Source organism: Ursus arctos, unplaced genomic scaffold, assembly GCF_023065955.2.
Source record: "Ursus arctos isolate Adak ecotype North America unplaced genomic scaffold, UrsArc2.0 scaffold_14, whole genome shotgun sequence".
Classification (NCBI taxonomy): Eukaryota; Metazoa; Chordata; class Mammalia; order Carnivora; family Ursidae; genus Ursus; species Ursus arctos.
In genome coordinates this window covers 71,610,050-71,629,609 of record NW_026622808.1, presented here as the reverse complement: position 1 = coordinate 71,629,609, position 19,560 = coordinate 71,610,050, and the positions used below count along the sequence as shown (strand labels likewise).

Genomic DNA, 19,560 nt, shown 5'->3' with positions numbered 1-19,560 from the left:
CTGTGTAGACAGGTCTGACGTAATTCTGATACCTTTGCCTTGGTACGTGAGAAATTTCTTTGCCCTGGCCTCTTTCAATACTGTATCCTTGGATCTATATTTGCAAATTGCACTATGACGTGATGTGGCATAGGTTTTTCATAGTTGAGCTTGGGAGGGGTCCTCTCTGCCTCTTGGACACGAATGCTTGTTTCCTTTGCTAGATTAGGGAAGTTTTCAGCTACAATTTGTTCAATTATCTCTTCTAGACCTCTGTTTTTCTCCACCCCCTCGGGGATGCCGATGATTCTGACATCGGAGCGTGTCATTGAGCCAGTAATCTCCCATAACCTACATTCTTGAGATTGGATTTTTTTGAGCCATATTTCTGTTTTAGCTTTCTCTTCTACCATCCCATCCTCCAATTCGCTGATTTTTTTCTTCTGCCTCATTTACCCTGCCGTCAGAGCATCTAGTTTTGACTGTATTTGATTCATAGCATTTTAAATTTATGCCAGATTCACTCTCATTTCCGCCCTTAGAGATTTCAAGTCTACACATCATCTTGACCATTGTTACTCTGAACTCCATTTCTAATAGTTTGGTTATATCCATATACCTCTGTTCTGTGGCAGAGGCCACAGACTCATTGCCTTTTCTTTGCTGGGGGGGATTTCTCTTTCTCGTCATTCTGATGAGGAGAGGTTGTGGGGTTGTCCAGAGCCCAAATTATTGACCAGGACCCAGGCAGTGTGCACTTGTTTTATAGGGACCTTAGGGATGTGGGTTTCTTGATTTTTCAGCCTGCCTTCTGTGGGAGGGGCCTGATGTGGTGATACTCAGGCAACCCTGTTTGGGTAGAGTCTCCGTGTCCTCTGCGAGGGGGGATGGGGATGGGCACACTGTGAGCCGGTATTTCCAGGTTTTTTTTCTTTGGTGGCTTTCCCTGGCGGTTTCTGTGCCTCTTCTGAGAGTCAGAGCAGCAGTGGCAAATCCCAGCCTCTGTCTCAGAACAGAGAGATCGCAGTCCGCTCTCCACTGAGCTCTTCTGGCCACTTTAACTCTGTTTCTGTTGGTGCTGCTAGACCTTACAGCGTCCCGGGATGTGCGCTCCACAGCCGGCATCCCAGCCCTCACTTCCTGGGCCGGCATGTCTGTCTTGTGTTTCTAACACCACCAGCTGCCAGCTGCCCCTGTGCGCTCCGGAGCTCTGTTTCAGTTTGGTTCGCGTGCACTCCGGAGCTCTGGTTTTCAAACTGGTCGCGCGCATTCCCAGGTTCACGGTCTCAGTCTGCTCTCTCGCGGGTGCCGGTCCGTGAGTCAGCCCGTTCCCCAGTGCAGGTGACTACCGCTTCCCAGCGCCCGAACGCGGAGGCTCCCTCCTCCTTCCATTTATCTTCCGATATCTGCGCGGATTCACAGCTCCCTGCTTCTTACCTCAATACTCACTGCTGGAGATGTTCATTTGTAGAGATCCAGTTGTATCTTCCTGCATCTCAGGCTGATTCCGTGGGTGTTCAGGATGGTCTGGTACCTATCCAGCTTGACCCAGGGGACCAGCTGAAAAAGGGGACCCCTACTTCTCCTCCATCTTAACTCCTCCCCCCTCTTCCCCTACTTTCTGATATTTTGGCTGCTCTAAAATATATATATATATATATATATATATTATATATATATAATATATATATATTATATATATATAATATATATATTATAATATAATATATATGTAATATAATATAATATAAACATATTGTGTATAATATATGTAATATAATATAAATATATTATATATAATATGTATAATAGAATATATATAGTATATATAATATAATAGAGTTTTATTAACTTTTACATTAAGTTTTATCAAGTATTATGGCCAGAAGAACATTCATCTATCACTGCAGCAGTCAGAATAAACTGTGTCAACAAACAACCCTGCAGTTTGTGATGACAAAGGTCACTTTCTTGCACCTGCCACAGATCCACTGAAGTCACTTGGTGCTCCGAGCAAGCAGAGCAGCACCCTCTCATACGCTGCTGGTCACCACCTCAAACTGGAGAAAGGGTCTCCGTCCAGACACTAATTGATCTGGCCCAGAAGTGACACATTCATGTCCCCTCACACCTCATTGGCCAGAATTAGTCACATGGCTTCATCCCCTCAAAAGAAGGCCAGGAAGTGCAGTTTTCCATGTGTCTGAAAGGCAAGGAGATCTGGATATGGGCAAAGAGTGCTGATGCTTCCCCCTAGTCTCTCTTAATTAGTTCCTTATGATACATTTTCAGAAATAGGATTACTGATTCAAACAAAAGGCCCCTTGCCTTTGCGTTAGTTGTACTTATTACCTGCCAGAGTGCATTGCCCAAAACTTGTTATGCAATTAAGAGACAGTGGTGATATCAAGCAATGATGTTCCTCATCTGAATGAGAATATATCTAGTGATTCAGCATTAACAATGAGTAGGGGATGGCCTTCTCTTACACGCTGAGCTTCATCCTAACTTAGTCAGGCATCACCGTGATCTCTCCCCTGCAAAATAAAATATTTCTCTCTCCAGTGATGCATTCCCATGGTTGCACTGCATTTTGCACCCCACTTTTCCCAGCCCTTCCCTTTTTTCATTTTATTTAAATTCAATTACCCAACATATAGTACATCATTAGTTTCAGACGTACTGTTAGTGATTCATCAGTTGCTTATAACACCCAGTGCTCATCACGTCATGTGCTCTCCTTAATGCTCATCACCCAGTTACCCCATGCCTCCACATACCGCCCTTTCCACAACCCTCAGTTTGTTTCCCAGAGTCAAGAGTCTCTTCTGGTTTTTCTCCCTCTCTGATTTCTTCCCATTCAGTTTCCCTCCCTTCCCCTATGATTCTCTGCACTATTTCTTATATTCTACATGTGAGTGGAACCATATAATTGTCTTTCTCTGATTGACTTATTTCACTCAGCATACTGCCCTGCAGTTTCATCCATGTCGATGTAAATGGTAAGTATTCATACTTTCTGATGGCTGAGTAATATTCCATTGTATATACGAACCACATCTTCTTTATCCATTCATCTGTTGAAGGACATCTCAGTTCTTTCTATAATTTGGGTAATGTGGACATTGGTGCTATGAACACTGGGGTGCAGGTACCCCTCGGAACAATATGTTTCTATCCTTTGGATAAATACCAAGTAGTGCAATTGCTGGGTCATGGGGTAGCTCTATTTTTAACTTCTTGAGGAACCTCCATACTGTTTTCCAGAGTCAGACCTTTCCTATGAACACTCTGAAAGGGCTGTAGATACCTGCTTTCCCAGAACCTCCTCTCATTTTCCCTGGGCTTTTGCCCTGAGTCTTCCTCCAAAACAGTGCACCCCAAGGTTACCAATAACCTTCTTGTTGACAAATCCAGGGGTCAGTCTTCAGTTCTCATTCTACACAGCATTTGAAACCATTGATTAGTGGCTCCCTCCACCTTAAAGGCCCTTTCTGAGCTTGGTGTCCAGGACATCACTCACTCAGTTCTCCTCTTACCTCATTGGTCACTCCTTCTCATTCACCTTTGCTGGCTCCTCCCTGACTCCCCATTCTCAAAAGACTGGTAATGCCCAAGGGCATGTCCTTAGTCTGCACCCCTCTTCTATCTATACATAACCCTAGCTGAGCTAATCCAGGGTCATGTCCTATTTAAGGATCTTCGATGGCAATGACACCCCAATCTACCTCTTCAGCCAGGACCTCTCCCCTTAATTCCACCTGTGTAATCTGTCTCCTTGGCATCTCTATGTGGATGCTTAATAGGCATGTCAAATTTCACACATCCAAAACCAACGCACTCAACCTTTCTTCCCAACTTGCTCCTATGTCCTTTCCATCTCACTAAATGGCACTTACAGACTTCAGTTGTGCAAGCCAAACATCTGGAGATTATTCTCAAGTCTTTTCTTTCTCTCACACCCCTATACCCAATTCATCAGCAAATCTTATTAGTTCTACTTTCAAACAATGTCCAGAAAAATCAATCCCCATCACTTCCACCAATACTACCTCCTCCTCTCACCTAAATTAGAGGAACAGCCTTCTAATGCATGCTTCTATGCATGTCCCTTATAGTCTAATTTCCACACTTAAACATTGATTCAGATACTACATTTCTTTAAAACGATCTCTATGAGTTAGCTTTGGCTGCATAAAAAACCACCCCAAAACTGCATGGCTGGAAACAACACTTATTTATCTCATGATTCTCTGGGCCAGTAATTCAGATTGAATCCAGTCAAGTGGCCCATATGTTGGTCTTCTCTGGGACTTATGAGTATATCTGCAGTCACCTGCTGACCATCTAGGTGGCTGTGCCTCTTGTCACCAGCAGTGTTGAGCCACATGTTTCTTAACCTCCACCAGACTGGCTCAAGCTTGTTCACATGTGGTTCCAAGCACAGAGGGAGTGAAAGCTTCATGTCTTCTTGAGGCCAAGGCTTGGACCTGGCACAACATCATATCTGTCACATCTTACTGGTCAAAGAAAGTCACAAGGCCGAGCAAATTCAAGAGATGGAGAAATAAATTTCATTTCTTGATAGAAACAGTGTCACACATTGAATGGTGTCCTACCTCATTCCTATTCCCTTCAGATCTCTGCTCAAATCTCCTTATCAGAAGGCTCTTTCCTGAGCACCCTATAAAAATAGTACCTCTCTCATTCTACTCTTGCCCAATTCCCTCAATGCTGTATTTTTCTCCAAATATTATCACTACATGGTATATACTAGACTTATTTACTTGTTGGTTTCCTGTTTTTTGCCTACTAGAATTTACGAAGGCAGAAACTTCCTCTTGGCAAATGTCCAGCACGTTGTAGGTGCTCGAAATATATTTGCAGAATAAAGAAATGGATAAGTGTCTGAATCAGCTATCGATTCAATGTAATGATAATAATAATGGTAAGAGAATCAGCTGGCATTGAGCACTCATATCGTACACAAACACATGCTGAACACTTCAGGTTCATCGTCTTCTAACTCTCTGTTATCCTGGGAAGTAAAAACTGTGAAGATTCCACTCTACAGATGTGAAAAACTAAGGATCAGAGAGGTTATACACTTATCCAAAGTCACAGAGTTATTAAGTGACAGACTGAATATTTGAATACAGGTTCATGAAAATGACCTTTCATTGTCAATGAAGGTGATTCTATTTTCCTTTAAACCATCCTTGTATTCCTAGGATACACATTTGGTCATAATGAATTATTTTCATATATATGAAATATATATATATATATATATAAATTTCATTTATGAGCGTATCATTGCAGATTTTTACTATCTTGCCATTTGTGTGTTTGTTCCATTCATTTGGTTTTATGCTGTCTTTGTCAAGTTTGGATACTAGCAGCATGATAGTTCTGTAGATTGAATTAGAAAAAGTTCATCTTTTACTATGCACTGGAACATATGTATGAAAATTATCTATTTTTTTAGCAGTTAAAGAAAAAAAAATTTCCTGGTCTGAGCTGAGAGCCTTTGTTGGGGTTAGTGATTAATGCTGCCCCCTGGCACCACTTCTGGGCACATCAAGACTGAACTTCCTGCTCCTTTGGTTGGGTGGGTCTCTGTGGCTAGCCTGGGCCAGTTGGTTAGAAGCAGAAGTGATATGTCATTTCCAGTGAAGAGCACCTAGGTGCTGATACAGACTCTCCAGGGTGCCTTTCCCTCTGCCATGCAGATGTTATTATCTTCGAAGAAGGAGCCCCTGACAATGTGTGATGGACACGTAGGATAAGTAAGAAACAAGCTCATTAAGTTGTTAAGCTAGCCAATCCTGAATGATACAGAGGTAACTCCTTCGTGACTCTTCCATGTTTTTCCAAAAGTAAACAAATCTGGCCATGTTCTTTACTACTTCTTGAAAGAATTGTAGTGATGTATTTTTTTCCTACAAGATAACCCATTGCAGTGAGAATTTAGATAGATCAGCATACAGCTTTATTCATTTGGTCAATAAATATTTATCAAGCACATTTTATACATGAAGCCTGTCCTAAGCACTGGGAATAGTGAAGTAAACAGCTGTGCATTCTTCCCTCATTTTTTATAGTAGGCACTCAACATTTGTTCAATGAACAAAAAAAGCCTTAATACAAACTTAACCTTGAAATTGATCTAATCTACTCCATGAATCATATGGAAACTAATATTTATCTTCTCCTCACTGAGTGTTAGGCAATTTTCAAAACACTGTGACATTTTATGGACGAGGGGATTAAAGCATGGAGGAAGTTTAGTAACTCATCCAAGGCCAAGATGAGACACCTTTATCAAGTCATTCATTTCTAGGTACTTACCAAATGCCTACTATGTACCGAGACTGTGTTTCTAAGTGAATTAGTCTCATGAATGTATTCTGGGCAAGACTGCTTACTGTATGGAAGGAAGGATTTCAATTTGATGGTCTTTGTAGAGTAATGTGTATCCTCATGTCTTTAATATATTGTTAAACTCCTTTACCCATTTGAAATGCAATTTATAAGGGCACTTCACTCCTTGGCCCAGCTCAGAGGACTCCATGACAACGGGGTTGTGGTTACAGTGCCCTCCAGGGATTCGATACCCAATGTGCCTTACATATTCCCTTGGGAGAAGCAGTGTTTTCGAAGGATTACTGATGGATGTGCAACCCAACCATGTACCTAAGTGTGTACTCACATACCCAGTGGTTCTCTGGAATATTCTTTGCTCCTACACTCTCCTCTGCCTGTGTCTCCTTGAGTACACAAACCATCTCTTCTTTGGGGTTTGCCCAAGATGAGCAGTTCACAGGAAAACACAGGGAATAGTGAGGAATTGTTGAGCTTGGAGGGAGAAGGGAAAGGAGTTTCCACCACACACTCCCACATGTCCCCCAAAGACCATTTGCCTCAGCCCCAAGGAGTCACCTTCCCCACCTTCTGTGGGGCCTATGTCCTCCCTACACATATTTCAAAGTACTCTTCCATGTATTACATAGAGCAAGCCTGTGGTCGTCTTCTGATACTGAACATCCCCACCAGCCCCTTTTTATATCAGAACATTTCTTCTGAAGAAATGCAAGGCTCTGCCTGAAATCACTTCTGTTGAATTCTATTTCCTCTGGCTCATCATGTTTAGATCAAGTCAGATCAACAGAGAGTTATAACTGGGCTTCAGAGTCCATCCTCCTCCCCACCACACTCCACTGGAGTTGGAGGAGTATGTAGTGTTCCAACCATGCCACCATGTTGGTCGCTTGGGCTGCCAGTGAGTTGACATGTGCTCAGCCTACCTTGGGGAAGGTCATAAGATACAGCAGTCTGCAGCTTAACACCCTACTATAAAATAGTATAAGGCAGTGGTCAGCACATGATAAAATGTTTTTTGGTTTTTGTTTTGTTTTGTTTTGTTTTTAGGAGGACTCACAAAATGGGTTTCTTTCTGTACTCCAGAAAAACTAGTTGGTTTCTTCTTCTGTGAGTTAGATCACAAGTCTGCTTCCCTCACACTCTTGTCAGCTAGAAAGCTCTGAGCTAAATTGTGGTCCAACTTTAAAATGGCATAAAATTTCACAGCATGCAGTTTTGATACCAACCGCACTCCAGATTTTATCCTTCTGCTGCGTTCCTTTTTGCCCCGATTCACTCACGCATTTTTTATTTTATTTCTAAAATGCCTTTAACTCTTCTGTTAACACAAAGAAAGATAAATGCATTAAAAATCACAAAAAAGACAACAAGTTTATTTCCCCATGTACCAGTCACCTTGGTTGATACGCACCTCCATGATGTTGGGGATTCAGGTGTCTGCCACTATGTGCCGCTCATCCCTCTCCACAGGTGTTGCCATACCTGCACGGTTGGAAAATGCCCACCATCCTGTCTTCTGGGTCTGCTTCCAGCCAGCCCAAGGGGAGGAAAAGAGGGAGAGCAACATCATGACCCCCCCCCCTTTAAAGGGCATGTCTCTGGAGTGACAGGTATCACTTCCATCCACATTCTGTCTGCAAGCTTAGTTCCATGGCCATCACCTAACTGCAAAGGAGGTTGGGAATTCTGTCTTTCTTCAGGTCGGCCATGTGCCCATGTAAAATTTGGGGTTCTATAATTCAAGAAAGAAGGGGATAAAGGAAATGGGTAAACTAATAATCTCACCCTTGTTACTGTGAGATAATAGAAAATGCATGTTGCTTGATGTGAGAAACAGCCCCCACATGTGGTCAGAAGTGAAGTGTTCTATGTAAAAGTAAAGGAGTCACAACAGGAAAGAAATAGATAGAAGGGGAAAGCAGGGTGGTTTTTCTTACTTACCTTACAGTTTCAGGAGAATTCTTGAAGAGAGGGGAAGCTAGAAAGGTGGGAGCCCAGCCCTGCACATCTAAACCAGAGGTCTCAAGTGGAGCTGTAGGGAGGCACCCTGGCTGAAACCAAGCTCTGTGTGTGTGTCCGAAGAGGGAAGAAAAAGGTTTCTTGGGTCTGTGCTCCATGTGTTGCCTGCTCTTCTTCTGGGAAGGCTGTTTGCAGGGAAGCCAGATGAGCAAAGGCTGGGCCAGGATGCTCCTAGCACAGCCAGGGAAACTGCAGGGGGACGAGGCGAACTTCAGATGCTGTGGAGCCCAGAGGGGCAATGACAGGTGGGCTGGGAGGGTTGAAATGCCAAGCAGAGAATGCCATGCGGGGTAAACTGAGGCAATAGCAGGTAAGTGGAGGTGTAATGTTTGGGATCTAGGGGGTGGGAGCGCAGAAGGGAGGGCCCCAGAGTCCTGCAGGGTGAGAGGAGAAAGAGCAAAGTGGAGGGATGGGATGCTGGGGCCAAGGGGAATCCAGAGAGAGGCACAGAAGACATGATCGAGGGAAAGATGGGACCCCTGTCCCCCAGCTCTGAAAAGCCAGCCTGGAGCAACACAATGCTAGGAAGACAGAGCTGGGTCGCAGTGGGAGGCTTCTGCTGCCCATCTTGCTTCCTCTGCTCTGCATTTCCCAGGAGTCACCCCACAAATGTCTCACCTGCCTTGCTTCATTCTAGCTCATGCACACCCATGTTTCAGAGCTGCACCTCCCCCAAGGGCACCTTTCTTGGGCAATGCACGCGAGTGCCTGGACCTGCAAAGCCACCCAGGAGCACTCAAAGATGGAACAGAGAGACCCGGGGTTGCTGCTGGCCAGAACCTTTATTCACTCTGGGGCCATTTCCTTACCCGGCCAAAGGCCACTATGATTGGACAGGGGCAGGATGTTCTGGTGGGGTCAGGGGTGTGGGCAGGAGGCTTCCACCAGCGCCTCCTGTGGAAGTGCTGTGTGCTCAGGAGCAGGTGAAAGGGCGGGGCCTCTGGGGGAACAGCCTTGGCCTCCCCCTGAGAAGGTGGGCCCAGTTCAGGCCCAGTGGTGAAGGGCGAGGACACATCATGGAGAGGGGGCTTTCTCGCAGGAGACCTGTCTTCAGTACTCGAGCACTTCAGTACTCGAAAGTAACGGTTTTCACCCGCAGGTACTCGTTCAGGGCTGCCTCTCCTGTAAGACAGTAAGTGCCATGGGGAAAAGTCACCCCCAGTGGCTCCTAGAGTGGGCCCCACACTGTTGTGAGCGCTGCAGCCCTTTTATCTCACAGATCCCTGCAGCAACTATGTGGGGTCAGCCCAGGCTCAGCCCCAGGTACAGAAGAGAAACCAAGGCCATGGCAGGTCTGGCATCAGCTGTGTGGGGGAGGGGGTGAGGATTCCACTGCAGGCATCAGAATACAGATTACAGACTAACGGGGAGAAACTTCCCTGCTCTGACGACCTCCTCTGGAGGGACGGCAGCCCCATCACCCTGAGGGCAGCCAACAGGCTCTCTGGTGCCCTCCTACTACCCAGAAGTGCCAGCCTATCGCCTGTCCCCTTGCTGCCCCCCAGGTCATGCTGCTACTGGGAAAGGGAGTCACAGGCACCCAGAATTTGGCTGTGTTCTGCAGCTGGTGTATGTGGGGCCTGCGGTTGCCTGACATCTCCCCCACCCACTAAAGTTGCCTCCAGGAGCCAGGCTTCACCAGCCAGGGCCTGCTGAGGTCTCTGGGCCAAACCGTAATGGGTTACTGGGGATGCCTGGTTTATGTGCACGGGACACAGGATGAGGTGGCAGTAGGGAGGGTGAGCTGGAAGAGCTCAGGGGCAGGGCCATGAGTGACAGAGATCCATCAGAGCCTGGGGACTTAGCACCCACAGCCTCCTGGATAACAGTGGCCCTTGTAGGGGCGCCTGGGTGGCTCAGTCATTAAGGGCGTGATCCCCCCCCTGGGATCGAGTCCCGCATCGGGCTCCCTGCTCAGCAAGAAGCCTGCTTCTCCCTCTCCCACTCCCCCACTTGTGTTCCCTCTCTGTCAAATAAATAAATAAAATCTTAAAAAAAAAAACCTGAACAGTGGCCCTTGTAGATTCCTGTGGAGGAACCAAGAAGGGGAGGCAGGAAAATGTGGCAGACAGGGACAAAGGGAGCAGGACTGTCCAACATTGTGTACGTGCATGTATGTGTGAGTGTGAGTCCCACCTCTGTGTACGCAGTGTACAGTGTTAGGCTTTGGGGGGTGTTGTTGGGGCTCCTTTCACAAGCAGCCTTGGGGTTTTCTGCAGGGTATGAAGGATGGAGCCCGGGGGAGAAAATGAAATAGCAACCTCCCTGTGGTCAAGCCTCAGCTCAAACCTCCCTGAGGATCCTGAGCTGGGTTCAGGATGGAGGCTCTAAGAGACAGCTGCTCTCCGAGGCCCTGCCCTCTCCCCACACCCACACTGCTGGGCATCAGAGCTGGGATCCCCAAATGGAGCCAGTCTTCAACTGCTGGGTTCCATAGTGGCAGGATGGGGAGAGCAGTGTTCATACTAAATCATGCAACAGCCCAGGGAAAGAGGAGTGCCGGACCAGACCTCCACTACCCCTGGCAGGCCAGGGGGGCTTGTGCTTGGCTACCTGCCTGGGTGACATTGTCTCTGCACTGGGGTCTCACACTGACTCACTGGCCTCCACACTCGGCCTCCAAAGTTTCCCCTCTTTGTGTGGATGAAGCTCTGACTGTGGCCCCCAGGGCCCAGCCCTCTGGCCCCCTGCCTGCCTCCCCAGCCTCCTCCCTTCCAGACTTCCCCATCCCTGCACTCAGGCCTCTCTCTGCAGCTCCAAGACCAAAGCTGGTTCTCTCAGGGCCTGCTGTCCTCTGTGCCAGGAACACGTAGCCTCAGGTCTTTATACCGCCTCTTCCAGCCACCCGCACCTCAGCGGAGGCACCACCTCCTTGGAAAGGCCCACCCTGATGCCCACTAAAACTACCCTCCCGGTCTTCCTGGCCAGATCACTCTGTCTTGTCTGCTTCCTGCACTCCTTACTTCCTAGCAGGATCTTGCTTACTGCCTTAATTAGCCCCTGTCCCCTCCCGGTAAGAAGTGAGCACTGGTAGCCATCTTGTCAATGCTATACCCCAAGCCCCCAGAACAGGGCCTGGTACCAGGGGGCCTTAACAGACATTCGGGATTAGGTTACCAAGATCTTTGCCAAAGCCGGACTGCTTGAACCCTCCAAAGGGAGCGGCCACGTCAGTCTTGTTGTACGTGTTGACAAACACGGTGCCCGCCTCCAGCTTGTCGCTGACATACAGGGCCTTGTTGATGTCCCTGGTGAAGATGCCAGAGGCCAGGCCAAACTCCGTGGCATTGGCCCGAGACAGCACAGTGTCTACGTCGCTGCAGGGAAAACCCAGGAAGAACTATGTGAGGAGGGTCATGTGGCCACCCTGGGCATGAGACACAGAAAGACCAGTACCCCTTCCTCCAAGGGGCGTGCCCAGCCCAATCCAAGCGCCCCACCACATAGGACCCTCTGAGCAAACGTGCCAGGCCTGCAGCAAGTGCAGAGGAGATAGAGCAGCCAAGCAAAGAGGAAAGAATGACAGGAGGCAGAGCAGAGTTGGATCCTTCCCATTATCGTGGGTGAGCCCCTCACTGTGTAGACAGGGGGATGGGGATCCAGGGAGGGGGGCAGGCTGGGGACCCACCACACATGGAAAGGCACTCCTTGGGCAGCTACACTGGGGGCATCCACAGACATCGTAGGCTTGAAGACTGAGCATAATGTTTGGTAGATGGGAGAAAAGTATCTCACTCTAATACAATCAGCATGTAAAGAAAATTTTGATAATTTTTTGACAGTTGGAAGTATAGTGTATCGAGGATGAGATGCCATTCTGTAATCTGCTCAAAGGTGCTACTCTGAAAAATAATAGTCAGGAAAAGAGCCTGTGGTAGAGCAATTACGGCCAGTCCAGTTCCTCTCCCTTTAAGCCAGGTCTGGCCTCAATGACTCACTGGATCAATAGGACAGGTGGAAGTGAGGTTCTGGGCTTTCTGAGGCCCCCTGCTGGTTCTCGAGGAGGCTTGCATCTTCCACCTGGCCTCCCTGAGGGACCTGGGTGCCGGGAAGCAGCTGCCCCAGCATGGCACAAAGCAGAGGCAGCCAGCCCCATGGAACGCTGACCAAATTGAAGACTCACAAGTGAATTCAGTAACTTGCTATTCTAAGCCGCTGAGGTTTGGGGTGGTTTATTATGCAGCATTGGATAAGAACAGAACCCAGCATGCTGTGAGAGGCATCAGAGAGACAAGGAAGACACTCTCAGTGGGACCCAGCCTTGCCAGTCCCCAGGGGCTCTCCTAACTTCAGTAGTTGAGAAGGACTCAGCAGGAAGCTAGGCGGCATCCACAGCCCCCACCCCATCTGCATTCCCCTTCTGCACTCCCCTCCACAAAGTTCAAGAGAAGACCCCAGTAAGGCATGGAAGAGGGTCAGGCTCTCAAGAGACATAAGCAGAACTCCCTACCCATCAGCAAACCGAGAGATGATCATGACGGGCCCAAAGGACTCCTCCTTGGCTATGGACATGTGGTCCTCCACGTCCGTGAAAATGGTCGGCTCGAAGAAGAAACCTACGGGGGAGACGGAGGTCCACGGTCTGTAGGTGGGCGGTCCTGTCCCCTGCCAGGCCTGGGCCCCACCGGCCACCATGCACACACCCTGCAGTCTGTGACACCTCTGTGGTGGATGCAGCAGGCAGAGGGTGGCTCTCCTGCCCCAGGCATTGGAGTTCACAGGATCCTCACAACCCTTTCAACTAAATGCTGCTGAGGGAGATGGGCATCTCAGTGTTGGTGTGTGAGAGAGTAGAGATTCTTTACCTCGTGCAGCCCCGCAGATGGCTCTTCATCAGTTCCTATGGAGTAGGTTGAGCGGGGGAGGGGGGGAGCCCTGGACACGGGTTCTGATGGACAGGACCTCCCGGGACTGCCTCCCTGCTTCCCGGCCCCTCGGTGCAGGGGTTGATGCCCCAGGCACGGGGGTGAGTGCCCTCAGCCAGGCTGTGGCCTCCTCTTCTCCTGTCACCACATGCCCACCACCTCCTCCCATCCAGACTGCTGCCCGTACAGGCCCTGGTTGTAGGTGGAACCACCTCTGACAGCAGAAATATTTCTTCTATTTCTCCTCTAGACACAGAACCTGGGGACCTGAGACCCTACTGGCCTGAGATGTAATTTAGCCTGACTAAGGGAAAATTGAGAGACTTGAAATTTTCTCTTTCCAGTTTTTAGGGAAAAAAAATTAACTTTAGAAAGAACTTAATAAAATGTTCCATACTTTTCATACATTTATAAACTATATTTTAACATTAATCACAGTTTTTAAAAGCTACGTTAGGTATGAACACATGTTGACTCATTTGGTACGGCCTGTGTTCTCTCAGTGTGCAAACAAGCGGCTGCCCACCAGGTGCTGGACGCTCTGCGCTGGCCGGGCGCTGGCCCTTTCCTGTCCTTTCTGTATTCTTCTCTGTCCTTCTGGGCCCCGCAAGGGGGACCGCATGCCCAAGTCCCCCATCCTCTGACGTCCAGTTGGGTTTGGACCTCACAGATCTGCCCCTCGCTGGCGTTCAGGAATTTTGCCCCCTCCTCTTGGTCCTCAGGCCGGGGTGATAGTGGTGATGGCAGCCCCCTGGTGTCCTGGTTTCTGGGTGCTGCACCCCCTAACTGTTCTGCAAACCGTGCCTTCACTTCAATCTCTCCCCTCAGACCCTGGACGCTGGCCCCATGGAGCCCCTAGTCTACTGAGGGCAAGGAAGGGGGTGCCTGTCACTGGCTATAAAGCTGTCACTGTATGAGGTGCCAGGGGGCATCTTTGACACAGGAGCACCTGTGGTCTGGGCCTGGATGTTATTTGAGCTGGTTGATGAATTTGCCAGATGAGGAAATGGGGAGGTGTTTGCTAATCAAACGAGCAGCAGAAGCCCAAAGAGCGGGAAAACGTGAGACGTACTCAGAGAGAGTAAAATGTGGCTGGAGCATGGGTCATGGGCAAGCAGTTAGTAACCGACCACAGAAGACCCTGGGTATGAAGTGAGGAGCTTGAGTTGGCTGCTGCAGGAGGATGGGTCACCGCAGAAGCTGCTTCCACGTTGGGGGAGACATAATCAGACTTCTAGCAGCTACCATGAGTAAAGGGTTAGCATGGAACAAGAGGTTCCTCGGAAAGCAGACACGATGGTGCAGGCAACACAGGCTGCAGAGTCGGCAGTATGGCAGCAGGGATGCAGGGGAGGAAGAAAGATTTTTAATTTAAGGGAATGTGGCAATTAATTTAAAGTAGGGGGTCAAGAAAAGAGGAGTCGAGAATTCACTGTTTCCTTCCCTCCTTCCTTCCATCAAATTAACTCAGGTTTGGGGTGAGTCTCAGTGCTGGCGTGAAGGACCTAATGGTGTAGAAGACAGACATGGTGCCTGTCCGCATGTGGTAGGCAGTCTGACAAGGAAGCAGCTCAAACAGTCCACGCCGCACCCCTGCCCTCTGGCTCCAGTGACTTGACCAGATGGAAGATTCTAGAGAGGCAAGTGTATGTCTGGGTCAGGGTACTGTGATGATTGATGGGTTTGGTACCCGTTCAGTCTGAAGGGCCTGGCGACATGCAGGTGGAGGTGTCTAGGTGGCCAGGATTTCTGGAGGAGGAGGAGCCTGGAGACAGATACTGGGGAGGGTGTGAGCCACTGCAGGGGTGAGATCCTCCAGGGAAAGGGTCTGCCACGAGAAGTGCCCCAAGCTCAGGAGAGACTTGGGGATATACCTCCATTTAAGGCACAGGTGGAGAGGGAGGTTCAGTGAAAAGTGACCACTGAGAAGTAATGCCAAAGACAGAAAACCATGAAAGCCAGTGCCACGGAATCCACGGGAGGAAAGAAATTCAAGGATGCGGGATGTTTATGGCAAATCAAAGCCCTCTGTGATATGCATTAAGCCAGCACGGACCGGATTTCAGCTCTGCTGTCTTCACCTTGCCAGCACCACACCTGGTCCGGCAGGGGTCCAAAGAGCCAAGGCCACCGCAGTCAACGTCCCAGCTGAGCCCTGAGGCCTGGGAGCCTAACCGTGGCCTTCACCTTCCTCCAGTTAGAGTGGGGCAGGAGATCAGAGGCTGTGCTGCCTGCCCTCCAGTTCCCCCCAGGGGGCCGGGAGTGCTCTGACTGACCTGGCCGAGGGACTTGTCTCCCACCACAGACCAGCGTGGCCCCTTCGTCCACGCCACGCTGGCAGTATTCCACCAGCTTCCGCAGGTGGGCTTCGTGGTTTTGCGGCCCGTGGTTGGTGTCCCGGTCTAGCGGGTTGCCGATCTTCATCTTTCTCACCTCTTCTACCTGTGGAGAGGTCCTCCCAGTCAGGTCCTGCTAGGTACCGTGGTTTCAGAGACGATACTCCCAACTTGACCTGCCTAACATGTTGGCATGTTTGGTGACCAGCCACTGGGCCCTGAAGAAAGTCCACACGCCCTCAGGACATTCTCTATTCTGGTTCCAAACTTGCCTTCCAGGCTGAAACTCCAAATGTATCCTAATTGCAAGGAGACCCAAGCCTAACATCAGACAGGCTGAGAAAACAGAGGTGTCCAGGGCGGGGTGAGGGCCAGACATGGGCCAGCAAGGAATGTGTCCCTACAGTGGTCCTGTACCCAACTTCATAGGCTGAGAAGCTAAGAGAATGCTTGTCTGGGGCCTCCAGAATATGGAAAGGGGGTGGGGCAGGGAAACATGTCCTGCTGCAATGCCCTGCTGACAAGAGGAACAGACTCTAAGTGGAGTGGAGGAGCCTTGGCTTTGAGTCCGCCCACTCCTGCTCCCACTTTTTCCCGCTTCAGACCCCAGCTTCAAGGCCCCCTCCTCTGGGAAGCCTTCCCTGTTGCCTCAGCCAACCTAAAAGTAGGTCTAGGCTTTGCTCCCTGGAGACATGGGTTTGGGTCTCCACGAAAGATGTGCTACATGGTACCTGATGGATTCTGGGGTTGGATGGAGAGAGTCCCTGAATATGGGATGTTGTGCTATGGAAAAGAACTCAGGCGGCATAACCAGTGGGAAGTAGACATCAGACTTTCTGGCTGCAGTTCACCCTTTGCATTTTTGTCACCTCTCTCCAGGCTTCTTCTTCGGTTTCTTAAGACCAAACAAGGTCATCTCAACCCTCACTGTAGCTGCATCAAGGTCAGGCCTGACTGGCTGCCTCTTCCTCTGAGGCCAGGGCTACTTCACCCCTCCATTCAGGCTCTACACGCCCCACCCAGGCCTAATCAGAAGACACTCAAGCCCCCAAGGACCACCCCCTGCCCTCTCACCAAGGACGCCTTAGTTCTTCTGTGCTGAAGGGAGTCCCCATCCCCTGCTTTGCTCCCTTTCCCTGCTCCCACCTGGCCACCAACTACCCCACCCCCAACTCCATCCCTAGGATGCCAAGAGCAATACTACTGAGTACCCTGGATGTGCCTCTCATTTCCCGTATTTGGGAGCTGAAACTATCCCAACAGCTTTGCTGAGATTCTAACCCCTGCCCTCACTCTGTGGGTGTTTGACGACTCCCTTGCAGACTCCTGGAGGCGATGGGGGCTTGCCCAGCTATGTTCCCCGCAACTACATCAGTCAGTGAGCTGCCTCCTCATGGGCCCTCCATCATGACTCCCCATCCGTGCCCCAGGTTCAGCTAGTCCTGTGCTGGGCCTGTTGCAGTGAAGGACTCACTCAGCCAGGCTGCCCAGCTCCCAAACTATAGTGGGTTATGTATTGTATTCATTTCTCACCGGGATAGGGTTGGTTTCCCACCCCTTGAATCCGGGCTGGCCTGTGACTTACTTTGGCAGGGAGAATGTGGCAGAAGCAAACTTTAGGGGTCCCAAGAGGCCTCTACAGTCCTATTCTCATTCTTAGACATCCTGCCATTGGCCCTGCATGTGTCCAAGCACACGCTGCAGGATGAGGGACCACGAGCCATCCCAATTCAGCCACTGAGTGCTCCCACTGACAGCAGATGCACGAGCAAGCTCTGGTGAACCTGGGCTGGTGCCCACAGTGCCAACCCACAGGACTGTGACTGCATGAATGGCTGTTATCCCAAGCCACTAAGTTTTGGGAGCAGCTTGTTACATGGCAAAAGCTGTTACACTCCCTTCTAGAAATCCTGTTTCTTTCCTCACTGCCTTTCATATTTTTACCCATTATCCAAGACTCTCTCCAGAACTCCTTCCTAACAGCTGCCTCGCCTTGTCCCAGTCCTGCTCTCTCTTTTTTCCTGGCTTCCTGAATACAGATTTTTTAAATAAAGATTTTATTTATTTATTTGACAGAGAGAGACAGCCAGCGAGAGAGGGAACACAAGCAGGGGGAGTGGGAGAGGAAGAAGCAGGCTCATAGCGGAGGAGCCTGATGTGGGGCTCGATCCCGGAACACCAGGATCATGCCCTGAGCTGAAGGCAGACGCTTAACGACTGACCCACCCAGGTGCCCCCTAAATACAGTTTTTTAACCCTGCACGTAGGGGCTGTGTACCAGCATCCTGTCTCATATCCGCTGGGATCAGACTCTGCTCTCCAGGATGTGGGGAAAGGCTCTGGGCTGAAGCTGAGCCAACCAGAACTCCATAGGCCCTGCAATCACTGAATGGACCAGGGATGGACCTGGGACCCACTCACACCAACCAGCATCCTCCCCCCACAGCCTTTTCCAACAAAGTCAGCAGGGACAGAGTGATTTCCCCTCTGGTTCTATGTTGTAAGAATGTAGGAGATGCTGTGAGTGCCACACCCCATCCTCTTTACCTCTGAGTACCCACCTTGCAGTGGCTGGTGGCTGCTGGTCCCAGGGAGACCTCCTCTAGCCCACGGACACTCACAGCCAACAACGGATGACAGGGGACAAAAGCCTGGCCCCTTGACCCCAGGGGTACACCTAGGAGGTATCATTCGTGCTCCAGAGCTCCTATCTGTGGGTCAGACTAGGGCTGGATGTCACTTGAGACCATGTCCTGTCTCTGTTCTCTCCTGATCCCTTCCACCTCCCTGGCTTCACCTGACAGCTTGCCCATAATGAGCCACGTGCACCTGAATTCCTGGCTTAGGCTTCACTGCTGGGGAGCTGTCCTAGGACACGCCCTTTTTGGTTATGTCAGTTTGAGCTGCAGGGTCACTATTTCTTGCTGAAATAATAAAAACACGTGAAAAAGGATACAGCTTTGTCTGAGGGTTTCCTGACTCAGATGGACAGTGCCCGACTCCACCTGGCCCAGCCCTGCCTCCCTGCCCTCTACCCCCTGCAGCACAGGTGGCTGTCCTAGTGAAGACTCTGCAGCAAAACTTACCACCTTCTGTACAAACTGGTCATGGATTGAGTCCTCTACAAAAAGCCGTCCCGCTGCAATGCAGTTTTCCCCTTTGTTGAAGAAGACGGAGCTCATCCCCTTTGGAGAATGGAAAAGGATGCTGGCTTTTACAACCACTCCCAGGTTGCCAGCCCCCCACATCCCATCAGGCCCAGGTTCCCCCTCTTATAGGGAAGGGGAGGAATATGTGTGTCCTGACCTCCAATGGTGGGCCAGGCCCAGCCAGCAATGGACATGCAGGCTCTACTAATTCTTCAGTCACCTCAAGAGGAGAGATGAGTCCCATTCCCTGTGGGACACCTGTGTCCACATTACAGAGGGTGGAGGACAAGAGGGAGTGGAATGGAGTGAAGTGAAGTGAACCTGAAGACCCTGTATGCAGGTGTGCTCCCTGGGGTGACGCAGGAGGGGTCAGAGTCCACACTGGCGCTGAGCCTGGAGAGTCTGTTAGGTTGAAGCAGGCAGCAGATGGCAGGCAAAGGCAGGCAGGCGGCCTCCTGTCTTGGGAGGGACAGGGTGCCAGCCCAGGCCTGAGAGAACTCCTGGCAGGAGTCCAGAATAATTGTCCTCGGAGGCTCAAGGGAGCCTGCATTTTGGACCTGGAAGCCCTCTGTGGGGGGCCAGGGGAGGAGGGAGAGCTTGGCTCCCCTGGAAGCTGGGATTGCACTGCCCAGTGACATGGCCTGGGCCTCTGGCCCTGCAGCAATGACCTTGGCACTGGGGCCAAGACCCTTGGGCTGATGGACTTGCCACCCTCAGTTTCCCTATCTGAGGCTGCACTCCCTTTCACGTCCATGTGGTGCGTCACATCGTCCTCCAGGGCACAGAGAGATAGATGGAATGGGGCATATTTGGACACCTGGTTGAACT

General features: G+C 49.9%; 1 protein-coding gene across 1 annotated transcript in view; it reads right to left on the bottom strand.

Annotated features, from left to right (window-relative positions):
- Window positions 1–9,145: 9,145 nt before the first annotated feature.
- Window positions 9,146–19,560, bottom strand: part of ALDH1L1 (aldehyde dehydrogenase 1 family member L1) — a 108,434-nt gene continuing 98,019 nt past the window's right edge. Inside the window, exons 21-25 of the mRNA XM_026501517.4 lie at window positions 18,670–18,768; window positions 15,524–15,689; window positions 12,833–12,938; window positions 11,500–11,699; window positions 9,146–9,504 (exon numbers count right to left, since the gene is read on the bottom strand). Coding sequence (XP_026357302.2) covers window positions 9,449–9,504; window positions 11,500–11,699; window positions 12,833–12,938; window positions 15,524–15,689; window positions 18,670–18,768 — 627 coding nt within the window. The 3' untranslated portion in view covers window positions 9,146–9,448. The remainder of the gene's footprint in view (window positions 9,505–11,499; window positions 11,700–12,832; window positions 12,939–15,523; window positions 15,690–18,669; window positions 18,769–19,560) is intronic.